Raw genomic sequence first — 20658 nt, forward strand, 5'->3', positions numbered from 1 at the left:
GTGATATTTACAAATATAAATATATAAATATAAATTAATTCCCACCCATTCAGGAAACCTTTCAGGGCCATTAAGAAAAAATAGATTCACCAGTTGATGAAAATATACAGGCTCTTATCAAGCAGAGCAATAGCAGCAACAAAAGCACTTCATTTTTATTTGCTTTTACTGACTGTTTGAAAAATCTTAGAATCATAGAGTTGGAAGGGGCCATACAGGCCATCTAGTCCAACCCCTGCTCAACGCAGGATTAGCCCTAAGCATCCTAAAGCATCCAAGAAAAGTGTGTATCCAACCTTTGCTTGAAGACTGCCAGTGAGGGGGAGCTCACCACCTCCTTAGGCAGCCTATTCCATTGCGGAACTACTCTGACTGTGAACATTTTTTTCCTGATTTCCAACCTATATCATTGTACTTGTAGTTTAAACCCATTACTGCATGTCCTCTCCTCTGCAGCCAACAGAAACATCTTATGGGGCTTTTATAAAGCATTATTGTGTATTGCTGTGATTTTATGTGTGCACTACATTAAGCATTCCCTCCACCATTTACTGTTAACTTTTCACAATAAGGTAAAGGTAAAGGTATCCCCTGTGCAAGCACCGGGTCACGTCTGACCCTTGGGGTGACGCCCTCTAGCGTTTTCATGGCAGACTCAATACGGGGTGGTTTGCCAGTGCCTTCCCCAGTCATTACCGTTTACCCCCCAGCAAGCAAGCTGGGTACTCATTTTACCGACCTCAGAAGGATGGAAGGCTGAGTCAACCTTGAGCCGGCTGCTGGGATCGAACAACCCAGCCTCATGGGCAGAGCTTTCAGACTGCATGTCTGCTGCCTTACCACTCTGCGCCACAAGAGGCTCATCCTTTCACAATAAGCTCAGACTAAAACGAAGGGGCGGCCTCATTTGTAATCGACACTTACCCGCAGGGCTCCTGGAAGTAGGTAGTGTCTGTGTGGCGGTCCAAAGCCAGCTTGGTGTAAGCTGTGTCTCCCCGGGAGAAGTCAGAGGTGAAGTGCCACATCCTGCCATAGATCGTCTCCCTAGAAAAACAGAGAAAGAGCAGCAGCTGCAGAGCTGGACTTGAGTCTAGCAGCACCTTAGAGGCCATAGGACAAACACAGGACGGTCTTGCAGTGAACAAAAGAAGAGCCCTGCTGGGTCCAGCCTGTGGTCCATCTAGTCCAGCATCCTGTGAAGTCACTGAGGGCAAGCAGGAAATTATGCAGATCAGCTTAGGTCTTTTTAAATTTAAAAGAAAGCAGCAGGGAAGACCAGTATGAATTAGTGCTGCAGTGGAAACAGAATGGGTTTTTAAAAATCCATCTCTGTGTTGCCATCTCCGAGCAGAAATCACACCCCCTCACTCTGAACCACTGTTAACCTCTGCAAGTTAAAAAAAACTAGCAAAATACTAATAGCAGGTTGATGGGTTTTTTAAATTACTATTTTATTCTAAAGGAGATACAATTGCAAAAAGGATCATACAACAGGTGATATATATCCGGGGTAGTCAACCTGTGGTCCTCCAGTCGTTCATGGACTACAATTCCTATGAGCCCCTGCCAGCGTTTGCTGGCAGGGGCTCATGGGAATTGTAGTCCATGAACATCTGGAGGACCACAGGTTGACTACCTCTGATATATATCAAAATTATATACTACTGGGTACTTGTGTATTTGTGACTGACGTCCTTTGGGGGGGTGTGGGGCAAAGAGTAACCTCCCTCCTTTGCCTCTGCATGGTCCCTGATCCAAAGTTGCCTTTGCCCTTCTTTATTTTAACACTAACCTTAAGTGTCCCGATCACAGCTTGGCAGAGGGGGCCAGAGTTTGGCCCCACTTTTCTGGGGTGAAAAATACAGAGTCCCGTCCCATACGGATATGGCAGCCTTGCAAGAGTAAAATATTTTATTTTTAAAATAGGCAGGGCTGGACAGGAACCCAGGAAGAAAGCAGATTCGGAGGAACAAAATAATAAACCAGGCCTTAACGAACCAAGTGTGGGAGGGGATAGAAAGAAAAACCATCCAGAACAGCAGTGCTAAGTGTGGAAGTTCCCAGGCCAGGGAAGCCGCCCGGAATCTACGGGTGCCCTTCGGTCTCTGGGCTGGGGAGGGAAGAGGAGGGAATGTGCCAATCCCTTTCTTTCTGATCCTCAAGGGTAAGGCAAGGTCAGCCCAGCAATTTCATTTTAATTGGAAGGAAACTCTTGCTTTTGCGCGATCCCTCTGGAGCTTAGAGTGTTGTTTGGAACTTCTCGTCTCCCAGGACCAAGGCTGCCCTCCTAACCTTTCAGTCAAAACAGGAAATCTTGCACTGGCTTAAAACTAAAACATTCCCAGCCCGGCTTTAAGAACTCACTCCTGGCTGTTCTGACTGCTCTCGGGAATGGCCCTCACGATGTTTCCTTGATTTAAAAAAAGGTGTCCTCCCCCCCGAGTTTGTGTAACATCAACACACCTAAGTTGTTGCCTAATGGTATGAAATAGTGTGATTTTCTAGGGCAAGGGAGGAGATGCCGACTCAGAAAAAGCACATGGAATTGCCTTAGGCCACATGCAAAGTAAGAACCTCTTGTGGCGCAGAGTGGTAAGGCAACAGACATGCAGTCTGAAAGCTCTGCCCATGAGGCTGGGAGTTCAATCCCAGCAGCTGGCTCAAGGTTGACTCAGCCTTCCATCCTTCTGAGGTCGGTAAAATGAGTACCCAGCTTGCTGGGGGGTAAAATGGTAATGACTGGGGAAGGCACTGGCAAACTACCCTGTATTGAGTCTGCCATGAAAACGCTGGAGGGCGTCACCCCAAGGGTCAGACATGACCCGGTTCTTGCACAGGGGACACCTCTACCTTTACCTTTTACATGCAAAGTGTGCTCCTGCTTATCTTCCCGACTGGGGCCTTTAACGGAATCCAGGTCAACCTGGAAAGGTCTCCAATATATGGAAATACATGAAGAAGGCTGAAGCTCTTGCAGGGTTATGAGGGAAGAGCAATGGCAGAGATTGCAGGCTCCTGGGCATGACGCTCCTATTGGATCTAAAACATTTATAATGATGCTTTGGCCTCAGGCAGGGTGCTATAATGTCTAGAGCTGCCATGCCTGTATCTGGAAGACACAGGTTCGAAGGTGAAGCTCACTAGAGGACCTAGGTGCAGTCTCTGCCTCTCTTGGCCTTATTCAGGGGAGGGTCTGGGTCAGTGGCAGAGCCTCTGCTTGGCAAGCAGAAGCTCCCAGGTACAATGACACCCAGCTCTTATCTCCTGATGGATGGCTGGACAGACTCCCCCCCCCCCCCCCCCGAAAAATTTGCCAGTTGTTTGGAAGCAGTGACTGGATGGCTCAGGCAGAGTCTCCTGTAACTCAACCCCTCCAAGATGGAGGTCCTGCGGTGGGCGAATGGGGCAGGATCCGAAAGCGTGCATACCCTCCCTGAACAGGGTGCAGCCTTCCAACAGGAATCTGGGGGTGATCTTTGATGCCTCTTTATCTATGGAGGCTCAGATCACGAGGGTAGCCCGAGTGGCATTTCACCATCCCCGCCAAACGAGGCTACTACCTGTCCCCAGAACACCTGGCCACCATGATCCATACAACAATAACTTCTAGACTAAACTTCTGTAACTAGTTCTGGCCTTCCCTTATCTCTGACTCAAAAACTGCAATTGGTCCAAAATACAGCTGTTAGTCCTCACTAGGTCATTTCAGAGGCCTGTTCTGAGGCAGCTGCATTGGTTACCAGTTTGCTTCCAGATTGGTTCTTACATTCAAGGCCATTTGGGGCTGGGCCCCCGCTTATCTGAGGGACCGCTTGTCACCTTATCCCCGCTGCAGAGCCCTCCGCTTTGCGAGTTTGAATCTCCTGGTTGTCCTCGGTCCCTGGGTGGCATGTCTGGCCTTGACCTGGGCCAGGGCCTTTTCAGTCCTGGCCCCGACCTGGTGGAATGAGCTCCTGGAAGAGCTGAGGGCCCTGAGGGAGCTATCACAGTTCTGCAGGGCCTGCAAGAGGGAGCTCTTCCACCAGGCATTTGGTGGAGGCCAGGCTAGGAAGATTGTGTCCCTCCCTGTATAGGCCCAATGTGCTAATTACTTGGGCAGGAGTAACGCAGTCCCCACCCCCAAGACGGCAGTATGGGGCTGTGTGTGCTGTGGTCGGGTGTGGGTAGGAAGGGAGGAGAGGATTTAGATGGGGTTTTACCACTGCTTACACGGATGTATATTTTTGTAATTGTATTTTATACGGTTTTATAATTTTTTGTAAACCGCCACGAGCTGGCAGGGCCTGGGAGTGGTGGCCAATAAATACAACTACAAATGAATAAAATTCCTGGCATCTCTGCTTGGAAAGATGAGGTGCTGGGTGGTGTGAAAGAGCTTTCCCTGCAGAGCCTCTGCCCATCTGAGTGGGTCGAATTCAGTATAAGGCAGTTTCGTGTTTGTTCATGCATGGGTTGATGCGGAGGGGATAAAATGTGTGTGAAAAATGTGTTAAGCAGCTTTCCGTTCCGATCAGGCAAGCAAGCGGAGCACAAATTTTTCAGCAAAACAAACACTTGTGGATCCTTTTGGGCCTTTTTCAAATCAACATAAGGCATCCCCAAATGCTAGACCGTTACCTGATCAAGCTGATCCTCTCAGCTAAGATCTCCGTGTCTTCTTTGGTTGGAGGCACGTTCTCCACAAAGGCAATCCCGTAAAGGAGGAAGTTTTGCAGGAACTCCCTCAGGCCCTCATTGGTCTCCAGGAAGCTCTGGCAGTCCACGGAGGGCACCTGGGCATCCTGGTAGATCTGTGCATTCCAGAGAATGCGGGGGTGCATGACCTGCTGCTTCTGCCCCTCATAACTGTTGCTCAGGAGCCAATCTAGTCCATACCTGGTCACGTGGCCATCTGGCCCTTCGGCAAAACAAAGACATACAGAAAGGGGTGAGGGGTAACGCTCCCGGATGTTACCAGTTAACCGATGGAAAGGCTCAGATGGCCTTCCAGCCCCATCTCAAAACAAATTTATTCAAAAGGAAAGCCTGTGATTTCTCCGCAGCTTCAGCAAGTGAAGCACCCCCAAAGGCAGCCATAGTTGTGGGTACATTTCTCACTTGTTACAAAAAGATGCCTGGCTTAGAACTTTGGGCTTAGAACTTTGGGCTTAGAACTTTGGGCTTAGAACTTTGGGCTTAGAACTTTGGGTTTTTGTTTTTTTTTTAGAAATCCCACCCCCCCCTTTAGTAGGAACAACTTACACATTTCCACTACAAGCCAAAGGTACAAGCCCCTGCCCCCCCCCGTTTCATTCAAAGATCACAGATTGCAAAAAATGGAGGCCCATTTCTTGCAAGGATCCATCCCTTCACTTTACCCCCCCGCCCTCCCCAGCCTCTGGGAGCAAAGAATGCTCTATCAGACTCACAGGTGAGGAAGAGCGTGGTGTCATCCACCCGGACAGTCTGGGGTCTGATGCACAAGTCCACACTGGCCGTGTCCAGGCTGCGCTGGTTGGTCTTGGTGTTGTAACAGGAGGCGGAGCGGCAATGGTCACGCAGCCAGACGTAGTCGAAACGCATGAGGGTGTCCCCGAGCTTCAGCTCTAGAGAGGCAACACAAAGGTGGTCAAACTTGTTAGACTTTGTCTCTTAGCAAGAGCCAGCCACAGACTGTCAGTTACAGGGTTAACTATTTCTTTACACTTGTTGCTAGTGGGGACAGGCAGAGTGGGTCATGTGGTCTGTTTATAGATATGCAGATTTGTTTAGGGGAAAAGATAACAACATCATTAAGTTACACACTGACTGCATTGGCTGAGTTAAAGAATAAAGGCTCTGACAACAAATCTTAATACAGTTTTTATGTATGCTATTGGCTCATTGTAGGAGGCAGGATGCTAATCTTTGGCCTGATCCAGAACAGTGAATCCTTCCCATACCATTTCTGGAAAGCTGTTTGAAAAGGTGAGTGTGGCCAATGGAGAACAAGTGTACACGGGTTGGTGATGAACAAACCACCTGAAAGAGGGAACTGTCAAAAACAGGGTGCCTGGCAACTTTATGGGATCACTAGCAAGAAAGCCCATTGCAACCAGGAATGCAATGGGTGCTAGGATCCAGGGGACACCGGCAGGGACAGATCTCTCTCTCAGCAGGAGCCATAAAAGGTAATCAGGGATTGGGGCGGCTGCCTCTGTCAGTCTCCGTCTCCCTCACAGCAGAAGCCATAGCAGGTAATCAGGGCTCACTTATAGCAGGTAATCAGGGCTCATTTTCAGTTTGGCAGGGCTCTCTCTCAGGCATCTGAGAGCAAAGTGGCTAGTATCCAGGGTAGGAGGATGGGAGCTGTAGGGGCAGGGCCAATCAGGGTGTGGCCAACTTTGCTGGCTGCACCCTGATTGGCCCTACTCCAACTCGGACACCCCGGACACATTCCACCCTCAAGGCTGTTTCACAAATATTAAGAGGAACAATGGATAAAGACATGGGGGAAGTTAGCTGATGAGATACGCGGCTTTAAATGTAACAAGGAGCATCTGAAACTAAGCCTGGAAACAAATTAGTAGATGCTGAAGCACTGGAGCCATTTAAAAACATACCGTGCAAACATGGATTTCAGTACCCACAGGTGTAAACTGGTCAACAATCTACTGGTTGCATTTTGTTCCAGCTGAAGTTTCTTAATGATTTTCTTTCCCACGCTACTTACCTAAATGATCATTGTGCAGCTGCCAGGAACAATTTAAGGATTCAGGGGCGGTGTGATGCTGACGGGTTGAACCCAGGGAAACCCAACTGAAGCTGAGCTGCTGCAAAGATTGGTGCTTGGGAGGTTTCTTTGGTGGGCAGCGGGGCCACCTGGAGAGCAGACGCAGCAGCTGGCGGCCCCACATCCTGGGAAAGAGAAGCAAGCACCATTGATGTCACCGGCATGACAATTTCCAGCTCCCCAATCACTAGGGACTGTAAGATTCACTGCTTGTTTCCCCTGTGGTGAGCCCTGTCTTGGATAGCCCAGGCTAGTCCAATCTCATCAGATTTCAGAAGCTAAGCAGGGTTGGCCCCGGATGAGTATTTGGATGGGAGACCATTAGGGAAGCTCCGTACACAGGGGCAGGTGATGGTAAACCATCTGAACATTTCTTGCCTTGAAAGCCATACAGGGCTGCCATAAGTCAGCTGTTGCTTGATGAGAGAAAACACCAAAATGCCTATGGTAGCCATTCTGGTCAAGAGATTCTTAAGATGGACCACTGTGATGACAGGGAGAGTCTGGGAGAACCCCAGGGCCTGCACCAAGATCTCCCTCTCCCCAAACATCACACAGATAAATGGTGTATTATGAAGTCCCCTTTAGAGAATCCCTCCGCAGACCAGCTGAGGGCTGCCTACTGATTACCCTGCAAAAATCCGGTGCCACAGAGCAATGCCACCGAGATTGCTAAAAGGACGCATGTCTTCTTATTGCTTGCAAGTCAACCACACGCAAAGGAATTCATGCGGCAGAATCTACTATGATGTTTTATCCAAGTCCCAAGAGGAACCTTTAAAACATGAGCAATACTTAGAACCGGGAGGAGAGGCCAGCATGAAAGTAGCCTGCAACCAAGAGATTGGCTATTTGGACCATGCAGCACAAGTTTGGACAGAAAACAGATCATGCCACAGCCTCTTAGAATTTTGCCTGCACAGAAACAGCCCCCTTGGCTAGGTTACAGACCATAGTGGCTCACTTGTTCTTCTGCATGGAGGAATTTATTGTTTTTTTTATTTATGTTAGTTGCGGTCTGCCTTGTTCATAGGATATCAGCAGATTTCACAGTGTAAGTCAATGCAATCAATAGGATGGGGCATCCAGTAAGCAATGTAATAGGATTAGGATTGTGAAAATGATAATCAAGTGACAACCTGGAACAAAGCTGAAACAAAGTGTAAGTTGGTATTAACATGAGATTTTAAACAAGGCAGAAATTATGTAACAGGGTTAACAGATACAGCAATACGAATAGGAATGAATTTCATGAACGGGAAATCCTCAAATGTGTTGGGGGGGGGCTTAAAGAGTCTAACAATAAACTCAGGTTGCTTTTAGAAGGGATTTTACACCAAGGGATGGATCAGTTACTCCTCAAGTGTGGAACTGTTGTGCAATTCACTTATTTGACTGTTGACTAGACCAGTGGTCCCTAACCCCCGGTCCGGGGACTGATCCCAGTCTGTTGATTAGTCGGTACCGGGCCGTGGCTCCTCCTTGTCCTCCTCCCCGGCCGCTGCTTCGGGGGCTGCCCTGCCACTCTGCTGCTGGCTCACTTTTGGTGCTCTCCAGCCATGGCTGGGGCTCCCCCTCGGCGTGGCACTGTGCAGCTGCTGCTGGCAGCGCCCCACCCCCCCGGGCGGTGGGAATTCAGGGGCGCTGGCAGGAAAGCAAGCAGAGCAGGGGCTCAGGTGGCGGCAACGTCCCTTGGCAAAAGACTACCCCCTCCAGGCCTCAGTAAAATGGTCAAGCATTGACTGGTCCCTGGTGATAAAAAGGTTGGGGACTGCTAGACTAGACCACAAATCTAGTGAATTCCACCACAGAATGCATAGCAGATAAAAGGCCTTCCGGGCAGAGGATTCAGTCAAAAGTTCTACAACTTGGCAGATTGTAGTTTCTTGCTAAATGAGCACTTTGAGCCCGCGTTATGCGTTGCAATCTTTATGATGTTCATCTTCAGAGTTCACTTGGTGTGGGAATTGCCAAGCATTATAAATTTTAGCGGACAGGAAAAACTGTGGCAGAGTGTGACTCAACCAAGGCCACAATGAGTCCATGGCAGAGGAGTGATCTGAGCATATCTCACGCAATGGAGCTCTTTTGAAAACCGACCCCCCCCCAAAAAAAGAGAATTTAGTTCAATTTGCCAAACAGGTGGCCTTGCAGGGAGCACACCGATAGTGGGTGCAGAGCACCTGTTTTGCAAGCAATGGGTCCCAGTTCAGTCCCTGGAACCTACAGCAGAAGGATCTCACAGAGGGGAGCCCTAGAGCAGGGGTAGTCAACCTGTGGTCCTCCAGGTGTCCATGGACTACAATTCCCATGAGCCCCTGCCAGCTGGCAGGGGCTCATGGGAATTGTAGTCCATGGACACCTGGAAGACCACAGGTTGACTACCCCTGCCCTAGAGAGCCACTGCCAACCCAGGTGGGCAATAAAGACATACAGAGTAACACGGTGGGGATTTTTCAAGGCCAGCAGGCACCTCAGGCAGCTATGTCACATGCAACCAAGGCCACAAGAAGGCCTTCTAATCTCCAAGGTTGCATTTTGCAAAGCTGAACTGCTGACCTTATCTGCTCATGGAAGCGCCAGAATGGTCCAGTGTTCTGGTTGCCACATCAGTGTTTCCCATCCTTTTTTTTTTTGATACGGTGAGCCAGAGGTCCATATTTACTTGGCATGGTCAAACACATACAACACACACGCACACAAAATAGCAAAAGCTGGAAACCCACTGGGTCAGGATGTGCTGTGCTACTGCAAACTGGGTCTCTTGCATCGCACTGGCTGTTTATAGGGAACCAGGAGTTGTTCACCCAGTGAGCTTCTTGGAGATTCAGTGTCCAACATCCTGACTACGACACCCACCTGGGTTGCCTTGTATGAATGACCCTTAACAGAAATTCGTTTGCCATTCATTTAACTCCACCACATTCTGGTTAGCCCAGGCAAGACCGATTCTGTTAGATCTCAGAAGCTAAGCAGGGCTTGGCTGGTATTTAGATGGGAGACCCCCTAGGATTTGAGCATTAGTTCCTCCAAGGAACACTAGGGGTCCTGAGGCAGGTAATGCAAACCACCTCTAAACAACCCTTGCCTGGCTGCCAGACAACCGTGGCTATGCTTACACATACAAACCATATGTTAAGAAGTGAATAACTCCATCACATCCTGAACCGGTGTTTCCCCACTCTCCCCCTAGTCCTAGAAGATGGGAAATACAGAGTGCAATCCTAAGACTGCTTAGTAAGTCCACTGAATAGTCCTGTGAAGGATTCTGAGTAGAACCGTTTAGGATTGTTCTCAAAATGCTGAGGACAGGCTGTATCTCTTAGGCTGCTGCAAATGCCGGGATTTCAAGCTGAATGCTGGGGAGAAAGTTCTCCAATCACTGCCTTTTTATTCCTGAGACAGAGCTACTTTCCGTGTTGCCTGATGAAGAGCTCTGTCAAACCAAAAAGCTTGCATATTGTTACATCAGCCTGAAGCTGTAAACCCTACACAATCTAACTGAGCATAAGAATCACTGGACACGGCAAGACTTAAGAGTCAGCAAATACAGTCTCCGACTGTATGTTTGGCTAATAAAAACCAGTTGAGTTGCAATTCCTACTTCTATAATATGGGGTGAGGGAACGGGATGAAAGTTGAATTCCTGCCACCTCGTCCTAATCCGTTTGCCTTCTGCAGCCTTGGAAAGGCGACCCTCGGTATAGCTTGAGCAAGCAATGAACTCCACTCAGAGAAAACCACACCTCTAGAGAAAACTCATCCAAATCTCATGTACCGTGAAATCAAAGCAAGAACTTGACAACTGAACATTGTACGCCACCATGCGCTGCAGGGTTCACTCTCCGGTCTTCTTCCCTGGGGATTCCCAAAAGCTGTCACAGGAGGGAAAAACAAGCTAAGATATTCCTTCCAGCCGAGGAAGCTTTACTTCCATTAAAGGTTCAGAAAACTGCAATTCCCAGAGTGTACGGGCATAAATCTACAGGCACAAGGGGGAGAAGAAAGAGTTTTTCGCAAAGCCAGACTTGCTTGAACAAACCTGTCGGGAGAGATCCTCTGCTTCAGAAAGTCTGGGGTGGAAGGTCCTTATCTCCTTCTCTGCACACAGCCTTTCCCCCCCTCCCTGTCCCCGTATCAAAGGTTGCCAGAGAGAAAGAGAGGGAGGGAGGGAATAGTCTCCATCTAATCTGTTAAGCACGCTGGACTCAACATGCACTCCAACTGCGTCTTGTTCTTTAACCCTTAACATTCACATAGGTACATTCAAGTGGGTTGCCGTGTTGGCCTGAAGCCGCCCAAGAAAACAAAATCAGAGTCCAGTGGGGCACCTTTAAGACCTACCAAGATTTATTCAAGGCGTGAGCTTTCGAGTGCAAGCACTCTTCTGTTCTAGGACCCAAAAGGAAAACTCACAGGTTAGTGATTATGTCCATTTTAAATTACGGGAGCCAGACAAAAACAGAAACCAGCCAAAGGGCTAGCTAAAACTCTCCTGACTTCTTCTCCGCTTCTGCTGACCGATTGGGAGGGACCTCAGTCCACTGGGGAGGGTGGGGGGGGGAGCAAGGGGGGAGAAGGGAAGCACAGTTACCTCCAAGATCCATCCAAGTACCAGCAGTAGGACACTGAGGTTCAGCAAACCCAGCCTCAACCAAAATCAGGATCCGGAGGGAGTGTGTGCAGCAAAAGGAGGGACGTGGCCACCAACGGCCAAGGGCGTGCAGAATGTCACCAGTCCCAGGGGGACCCGTGCAGCGTGGGATCGCAGCCAAGAGGCCAAAGGCAGAGAGATTGCTGAGAATCTCCAGCAGCAGACGGTGCTTGGGCACATTCAGTCTGATACGGGGCCATGGATGGGGATGCAGTTGGATCCCGCTGACAACTGCTGGGAACAGCAATGCTGTGGGAAAATCAGGGCCCAGCTCTTGGTTGGTTTCTCCCTGCCTTGGAGCTGACTGCATGGGCTTCTGGCTGCTTTCGTCAAGAAAATAGAGTACAAAGCAAAATGCACTCCTGCTAGTCTGAGTAGAGAACAGACGCTGGGTCTCCAGCCCGAGAAAGGAATAGACCCTGTTTCCCCAGAGAGAAAACTGTTAGCACAGCAGATTGCCTAGAGACAATGGTAGCAATAATGCAATAAAGACAGGTAATTGTCATAGCGCATTAATTGTTGGCATTTATGTGACGCCCTTAGAGCATTCCAAATGCTGCATGCCTCTCGTTTGTTCTTGCCTTTCTGATCTACGTAATTTAGGATCATTCCTGGGCTTTTGGATGCTCTGTGGATTTAGGAGCTGGGCTGCACACTACAAGTCTCGTCTGTGCTGCTCTTTCATGCAGCCTCTTGGTTTTCCTGCTCCTGTGGGTCGTTCCTTGCTCTCTCAGCCCCACCTACTTCACAGGATGTCTGCTGTGGGGAGAAGAAGGGAAGGAGATTGCAAGCCACTGAGATTTCTTCGGGGAGTGAAAAGTAGGGCATAAAAAACTTGTGGTTCTTCTGTCTTCATGCCTGGATGACGGACCTTTCAGAAGCATCTTACTGGCCACCGGTGGAGATGGGATGCTGGTTTAGAGAAAGCTGTAGTCAGGATCCCTATTATAGACAAAACCATTTATCCAGATTGCGTTGGATTATGCCTTTCTGGCATTGCAGAAAGGACCAGAGTTAGACCTATCAAAAATATACAGTGCCATCTACTGGACTGTGGGAAACACAACACTCTTTAGAAACATGGAAGGAGAAGGACGACCATGGACCAAGAGCCTGATGGCACCTGTGCCAGGCTCCTGAATTCAAGAGAAACAGTGAAGGTGACAACACTCCAGGGTAGGAGAAATGTCTCTCCAAAACCAGCTGGCATCTGATCGGCAGCTTACCAGGCCTGAGACGATCTTTGCCTCCCTTTCTTAAGACTTCTCATAGGTTTCTGCACCCATGTCTGCAAGGTAACAGAATGAAACCACCACAGGTCTCCATTAGAGCAGGGGTAGTCAACCTGTGGTCTTCCAGATGTCCATGGACTACAATTCCCATGAGCCCCTGCCAGCATTTGCTGGCAGGGGCTCATGGGGATTGTGGTCCATGGACATCTGGAGGACCACAGGTTGACTACCCCTGCATTAGAGCTTGGCTTTTATAAAACAAGCGGGTACACCCACCCATAAACTGCAGGTTCATCTGCATGTTGGATTTGCATTGTGGACTCTGTTTCTTCCTCAGTCCTCAAGTCAGCATGTCATGAACACTAGAGGAACTCCGACCTGCACTCAAGGCAGGAGTTAGCGTGCTGGATATGGCTCTGAATGCATTGAACAGCACCTAGCTTCAAATTTATTTGCAATCAACAAACAAGCCCTATGAAGATAGGTTGAGGGGCTTGGGGATGTTCAGCCTGGAGAAAAGGAGGGTGAGAGGGGACATGATAGCCCCCTTTAAGTATTTGAAAGGTTGTCACTTGGAGGAGGGCAGGATGCTGTTTCTGTTGGCTGCAGAGGAAAGGACACGCAGTAATGGGTTTAAACTACAAGTACAACAATATAGGCTTGATATCAGGAAAAGAATTTTCACAGTCAGAGTAGTTCAGCAGTGGAATAGGCTGTCTAAGGAGGTGGTGAGCTCCCCCTCACTGGCAGTCTTCAAGCAAAGGTTGGATACACACTTTACTTGGATGCTTTAGGATGCTTTGGGCTGATCCTGTGTTGAGCAGGGGGTTGGACTAGATGGCCTGTATGGCCCCTTCCAACTCTATGATTCTGTGATTCTAAGAGAAAGAAACTAGCCTTGACCAGTTGTAAATAGCTGAGGTCTTTTTGACACAGAGAGAAAGTGTTCCTACCAATTGTTTACATGAAGTTAATGGAGCAGAGCCTTTTTTCAATCAGGGTTGTTTGGAGAAGAGTTTACAGAATTTGATTATTTGTTTGTCCCCTGGATAAAGTGTGAGCAAATCAGGAAGGCCCAGTATCTGTTGTGGAGTTTTTCCTGGTATCTCCTGGGTGTCCTGACTGGGAGGTTCCTGGACTGTATTTGAAGATTTAACAGACACAACATGGAGACCTGGAAGTTAGAAGATCCTGTTCATTTTTAAGGGACTCATTAGGTGATACATGTGATAAAAATAATGTCTGTGACTGATGTGTTATGTAATTCCTTGTACAAGGGTATGTTGTTTTGTGTCATTCATATTTAGATTCTTGTGTATAGTTGTAGCAGAATTTTTTCCTATAAGTGAATAACTATTTACTAAAGTTATACGGTGTGTAATAATAATGTATGTTGCTTGTACAATTAACATTTATGGCTGGCCTTTTTGTACATTGGGCTTTCTCTATTGTCTACTCTGACCAGCACTAGCTCTCCAGGATCTACGATCTTTCATATCAATTGTGACTTCAGCCTTAACTGGAAATGCAGGGGATTGAATTGGGGACCTTCTGCCTGCAAAGCTCATACCTTTCTACCATGCGGCAGCCTCTTCCCCTGCCTAAAAGAGGAGTGTGAGCCCTTTGTGTGTCTTCCCATCTGCTGGGCATTGAGATTAGGATCAGTAAGCCTGGATTGACTCAAAGCAATGCAGGTTTCCATTTAATGTTTGACAGAGCTCTAATTACCTTGTAGTAACTTAATGACTGACATCACTATCCTGCCAGGCAACAGAAAAGCCCAGGCCAGTCTCAATTAATGCTGGACGTGGTTCCTCTTCACGGATCCGTGACAGCGGCAGGAGAACTTCAACTACCTCCTTGCTTAATTATTTTGAGTTATTAACTGTTAACCTCCTGCCAGAGAAGGCCTAGAACGGCTGATTACAAAAATCAGTGAAGAAAGCAAGACGTTTGGCCTTTTCTTAAACACTCAAAAGACAAAAAAGATAATGACCACTGCAAAAAAACCCAAAAAAACAGACGTTTCACAAAAGCAATTGATGGGGAAGAGACTGAATGCGTTCAAGAATTCATTTGTTTTTCTTGGATCACAAATTGATCAGAGTGGTGGTTGCAGTGTGGACATTCAACGTCAGATTGCTCTGGGTTGCTCAGTGATTATAAACTGGAATTGAGCATGGAAAAGCAGGGATGCAGAGGAAAGTCTTGTATGTCACCCTGAGCTTCTTGGAGGAAAGGTGATACAAAATGTAGCGGATAAATACGTCATAAAAACAGAGGAGGTGCATCTAAGGTTGGCTTCTTTGATTCTAATATATTCTTTGATTCTAATATCAGTGATTCCATTCCTCGTTCTCCCTGTGGCTTCTTGACCTACATATAGGTTTCTCAAGAGACAGATAAGATGCTCTGGTATTCCCATCTCTTTAAGAACTTGCCACAATTTGTTGTGCTCCACACAATCAAAGGCTTTAGCATAGTCAATGAAGCAGAAGTGGATGTTCTTCTGGAACTCCCTAGCTTTCTCCATGATCCAGCGTATGTTGGCAATTTGATCTCTAGTTCCTCTGCCTCTTCGAAATCCTGCCTGTACTTCTGGAAATTCTCGGTCCACATATTGCTGGAGCCTGTAGGATTTTGAACATAACTTTGCTAGCATGAGAAATGGGTGCAATGGTGCGGTAGTTTGAACATTCTTTGGCATTGCCCTTCTTTGGGATTGGAATGTAAACTGACCTTTTCCAATCCTGTGGCCACTGTTCAGTTTTCCAAATTTGCTGGCAGTGTAGCACTTTTACTGCATCGTCTTTTAAGATTTTGAATAGTTCAACTGGAATGCTGTCACCTCCACTAACTTTATTGTTGCTCAGACTTCCTAAGGCTCATTTGACTTCACATTCCAGGATGTCTGGCTCCAGGTCAGTAACTACCCTCTTGTGGTTATCATGGATGTTAAGCTTGCTCTTGTATAGTTCTTCTGTATAATTTTGCCACCTTTTAAAATCTGCTTCTGTTAGGTCCCTACCATTTTGATCCTTTATCATACCCATCTTTGCATGAAACGTTCTCTTCATATCTCCAATTTTTTTGAACAGATCTCTGATCCTCCCTATTCTATTGTTTTCTTCAATTTGGTTGAACTGTTCATTTAAGAAGGCATTCTTATCTCTTCTAGCTATTCTCTGGAATTCAGCATTCAGTTGGGTATATCTTTCTCTTTCTCCCTTGCCTTTCACTTCCCTTCTCTCCTAAATTTTGCAACAAGAAAACTGATGATCTGAACCACAATCGACTCCTGGTCTTGTTTTTACTGACTGTATAGAACTTTTACATCTTTGGCTGCAGAGCACATAGTCAATCTGATTTCTGTGTTGACTGTCTGGTGATGTCCATGTGTAGAGTCGCCTCTTGGGTTGTTGGAAAAGAGTGTTTACTATGACCATTGTATTCTCTTGACAAAATTCTACCAGCCTGTGCCCTGCTTCATTTTGTACTCCAAGGCCAAACTTGCCTGTTATCCCGGTTATCTTTTGGCTTCCTACTTCAGCATTCCAATACCCCATGATGATAAGCACATCATTTTTTGGCGTTGCTTCTAGAAGGTGTTGTAGGGCTTCATAGAACTGGTCAACTTCATTCTCTTCAGCAGCAGTGGTTGGGGCATAGACCTGGATCACTGTGATGTTGAATGGTTTGCCTTGGATTCAAACTGAGATCATTCTGTCATTTTGGGGATTGTATCCCAAGACTGCTTTTCCTACTCTCTTATTGATTATGAAGGCTACTCCATTTCTTCCGAGAGAGTCTTGCCCACAGTAGTATACCTGATGGTCATCTGATTCCTAACATAATTTGGGGGAAATAAATCAATAAGAGCTATGGAATGAAGTTGTTAGTGCTGACGTATGCAAGATCCATAGTGTGCACAATTCAACAGCATTTTAATATCCATCAGAGGGCATCAGAGATGTTAGTTACTATACTTAGATTAGGAACTTCCTTGCCTGCCTCCAGACAAAGAACACTGTCAGACTGTTAGAATTATCCCTCTCTCTTTCTTCTCTTTCTTCACAAAATTGTTTCTCTTCTCATTAGGACTATTTATTCTTTAAGCAGACGGTACTTAACTTCTTTGCACATTTAAACTCTGACAACAGTTAACAACAACAACAAACCCCCTCCCCCCACATCTTGTGCTGGGTCTTAAAGTAAGACACTTTAGAAGCTAATCTGGGCAGAAAGAAACTTGAGTACAAAAATAAATGAGTATAAGAAATCTTTGAGCTTGAAAATTCCCCTCATAAACACGGACACACAGTATGCACCCCAACAGCTCTTTCCTACCTATTCCGGCACAAAGGACAGATGAGGCTTCAAGAACAAGAAAGTGAGAAATTAATGGTTAAAGGAACATCTTGGCACTCTGTAGACTGAAGATTAAAAATTAGAAAACTGGCAACTTATCAAAGGCTCACGGCAAACAAATATTGCTTTCTGTTAGGACGTTTGCAATGACTTCTGGCCCCAAGCCAGAAAGTTGATTTTCCACTCCCACGGCCAGCTTCTAAGAGGTTAGCTATAAGCGAGAAATATCCTATTAGGGAGAATCAAGAACTACCTAAAACACCCTCACAGAATGCTTATAAACAGCTGCTAATACAGGGGTGAGCCTGCTAGGGGACTGCATTCTCAGCATTCACCTGTCCAGGACTGAGCCCAAAGGGAAGTGGGTTCATATGTTACAGTAGAATACAGATCCGCACAGCCCTTATTGGCTGGATACCAGTGATATCATTAACCCACTTGCTTAGTTTTTAAATACTTAATGGTAATGGTAATGGTAGCACCGAGTCATATCTGACCCTTGGGGTGACGCCCTCTAGCGTTTTCATGGCAGACTCAATACGGGGTGGTTTGCCAGTGCCTTCCCCGGTCATTACCATTTACCCCCCAGCAAGCTGGGTACTCATTTTACCGACCTCGGAAGGATGGAAGGCTGAGTCAACCTTGAGCAGGCTGCTGGGATTGAACTCCCAGCCTCATGGGCAGAGCTTTCAGATTGCATGTCTGCTGCGTTACCAATACTTAATACGGCTCTTTTAAAAAGGAAAGGAAAATTTCAAGTTAGCATCTATTGTAAGAGCAGGGGCACTGCTGGGATAACTGGAAGGAATGGAAGGGAAAGGGTTTTATAGGTCTAAAAGAGTAAATGATCAACATGAACTCTGGCCAGTAATCCAAGCATACAGATTTAGGTCACGGCACTAAAACAATCCTACAAGATGCTGTGGTGTACATGGCGAGATTATGTGTCACTAAGTCACAAAGGGATCCTAATATACACTGCTTGGGTTGTGGAAATGAAGGATTATTAATCAGCTCCCCAATTATCACTAATGTAACGCTGCATATTTCCAGTTATGCAAATAGGCTTCTTTATACTGGCTACTGGTTAACCGCTTCTTCCATATTTTGACACCATTTTGCTCTTTAATTATACAACATGATAGACCTCAGTGGTGGGCCCAAGAAGATCCAAAGCTTGCATTTGGTCTTCCTAGGGGTCAGCAGCCAGCTTTTATAGGTTCTGAGGGCACAAGGCCGCCCGCAGGCCTCTTTCCCCCACTATATGGAAGGGGTGGGGTGTTACATTTTAGCATTCTTCGTAAGCCTGCTGGCGTCCATGGATATCACATGGACAAAAAACAGTCATCTGTCCCGTGTTTCTCCCACCATGAAACAGGCAGTCACCCCGTAACGCAGGGGTAGTCAAACTGCGGCCCTCCAGATGTCCATGCACTACAATTCCCATGAGCCTCTGCCCAAAACTGAACACAGTACTGCAAGTGAGGCTGAACCAGAACAGAACCAAGGGTTGCTGTTGTTAGAAAACGCTGTCAAGTCTCAGCGGACTTACGGTGGCCCTTCATGGGGGTTTCAAGGCAAGAGATGAGCAGGGGTGGCTGGCCAATGCCTGCCTCTAGGAATCTTGGACATCTCCCATCTGAATACTAGTCCTGGGCTGATCGAGCAATACTGCGATAACTTGGGCTACCCAGATGCAGGTATTAGTCAGAAGCCGCAGAACCAAGCCTGAGTCCCTTGGCACCTTGAAGACTCAGTTCAAGGTATAAATAAGAAAGCCCACTTCTTCCCGCCAGGACGTAACATGCAAGAACGGGCAAGTGAGGACTTGACATGCAAGAACGGGCATAGTCTTCTCTTTGTTGTAGGATCAAACTGCCATTCAAGGGACCACTTTAAGGACCAGTTTCAAAGCTGGCAACCCTAGGCGGGTTATACATGTTTTGGTAAATAATAAATAAATAAATAAAATCAGAGTCCAGCAGCACCTTTAAGACCAACAAAGATTTATTCAAGGCGTGAGCTTTCGAGTGCAAGCACTCTTCCACAGACTATGAACTGCATCACACAACCAAGTACAGCCATATGATAATTTTTTGTCAAAACAGCCAATCAATCTCCTGTCATGTAGGGAGTTCATAGTCTGAAGAAGGGTGCTTAAACTCGAAAGCTCACGCCCTGAATAAATCTTTGATGGTCTTAAAGGCACTCGAAAGCTCACTCCTTGAATAAATCTTTGTTGGTCTTAAAGGCACTCGAAAGCTCACTCCTTGAATAAATCTTTGTTGGTCTTAAAGGCACTCGAAAGCTCACTCCTTGAATAAATCCTTGTTGGGCTTAAAGGTGCCCCTGGACTCTGATTTCATTGTGCTACTTCAGACCAACACGACCTACCCATTTGCATCTCAATAAAAACAAGTAAGGGGCAGTGGCAGCCCTTCACCGCCCCAGCCCCAGAGATATGGGAGCCTGGCTGCGGTGAAGGCGGAATGCACTTTGCACTTGCTCAGAGGCTCTCCAGACTGACACGCTACAGGCGAGCCTTGCCATTCAAAATGCCCGGAAGTGGGGAGGGCTTCTGCTTCCCACCTCTTGTCCGGCTATTCCTCTCCGAGGGTCCCCCGCTTACCTGCCAGGGATCGACCCGATCGCCTCGCCCCGCCCCTGCCGAAAGAGTCGGAGGGGAGCCGGCTGCCAACCAGCGAGAGCAAAACGCAGAGCGGCCCCAGGAACAGGAATCCGGCACCATAGAGGAAGGACCGTGGGGAAGGAGGCCATAGAGGAGGGCATCCGAGGGCTCTGCACAGACACTTCCGATCCCTCGTCGAGTGTGCGGGGAAACTTGAAGGCACCAGGAAAGGGGGAAGATCCAGCAGATTGAATGATTAATCGAGGAAGCCACAGCTTCCAGTTTAAAAGACCTGAGCAAGCCTGCTAGCGATAGGACATTTTTTTTTTGGGGGGGGGGAGTATTAAATTAAAAAGTCAACGTAAGTGGGAAGCATCTTGATGGTACCTACTAGGTACGCACCAGGTGGGTCATGTAAAAAAGCGGCATGGGGGGGACAAAAATCCTCTCTAGCCTTATTTTCATCAATCTGCTACGTGTTAAAAGGGTTATTCCACTTCAGACTGCAAATAGGAATTGAGGGTCACAACCCTTAAATCACTTAATTCTGAATATACCTGCTTAGTCACGTGAACACAGAAAATTAGCCAGGGAGAAAGCTTTCCTTGATGCCTTAGTTTTATTTATTTATTTATTTAGATTTTTATACTGCCCTTCCCTCTGTATACTGTCGCCTTGCCTATTTAACTTGTATGCAGAGCACATCATGAGAACTGCGGGATTAGAGGAGTCACAAATTGGGATCAAGATTGCAGGGAGGAATATCAACAACCTCAGATATGCAGATGATACTACTCTAATGGCAGAAAGTGAAGAGGAACTAAAGAGCCTGTTGATGCGGGTGAAGGAGGAGAGTGCAAAAGTTGGCTTGAAACTCAACATCAAGAAAACAAAGATCATGGCATCCGGCCCTCTCAATTCCTGGCAAATAGAAGGGGAAGAAATGGAGATAGTGACAGATTTTATTTTCCTGGGCTCCAAGATCACTGCAGATGGGGACTGCAGCAAAGAAATTAAAAGACGC

The 20658-nt window shown here is 47.1% G+C and overlaps 1 protein-coding gene across 4 annotated transcripts in view; it reads right to left on the reverse strand.

Annotated features, from left to right (window-relative positions):
• The window catches only part of TMLHE (trimethyllysine hydroxylase, epsilon), a 28517-nt gene extending 8743 nt beyond the window's left edge, over window positions 1-19774 (reverse strand). Inside the window, exons 1-5 of one of the 4 annotated variants that reach the window (XM_077307756.1) lie at window positions 19635-19774; window positions 6692-6876; window positions 5409-5585; window positions 4618-4897; window positions 925-1044 (exon numbers count right to left, since the gene is read on the reverse strand). In XM_077307756.1, coding sequence (XP_077163871.1) covers window positions 925-1044; window positions 4618-4897; window positions 5409-5585; window positions 6692-6875 — 761 coding nt within the window. In that variant the 5' untranslated portion in view covers window position 6876; window positions 19635-19774. Of the gene's footprint in view, window positions 1-924; window positions 1045-4617; window positions 4898-5408; window positions 5586-6691; window positions 6877-10529; window positions 10630-10793; window positions 10903-11345; window positions 11477-19634 lie in introns of those variants that run through there. The other 3 variants (XM_077307759.1, XM_077307758.1, XM_077307755.1) reach the window with 3 other exon arrangements.
• Between the last annotated feature and the right edge of the window lie 884 nt (window positions 19775-20658).

The sequence above is a fragment of the Paroedura picta genome, chromosome 13 (genome assembly GCF_049243985.1).
Source record: "Paroedura picta isolate Pp20150507F chromosome 13, Ppicta_v3.0, whole genome shotgun sequence".
Classification (NCBI taxonomy): Eukaryota; Metazoa; Chordata; class Lepidosauria; order Squamata; family Gekkonidae; genus Paroedura; species Paroedura picta.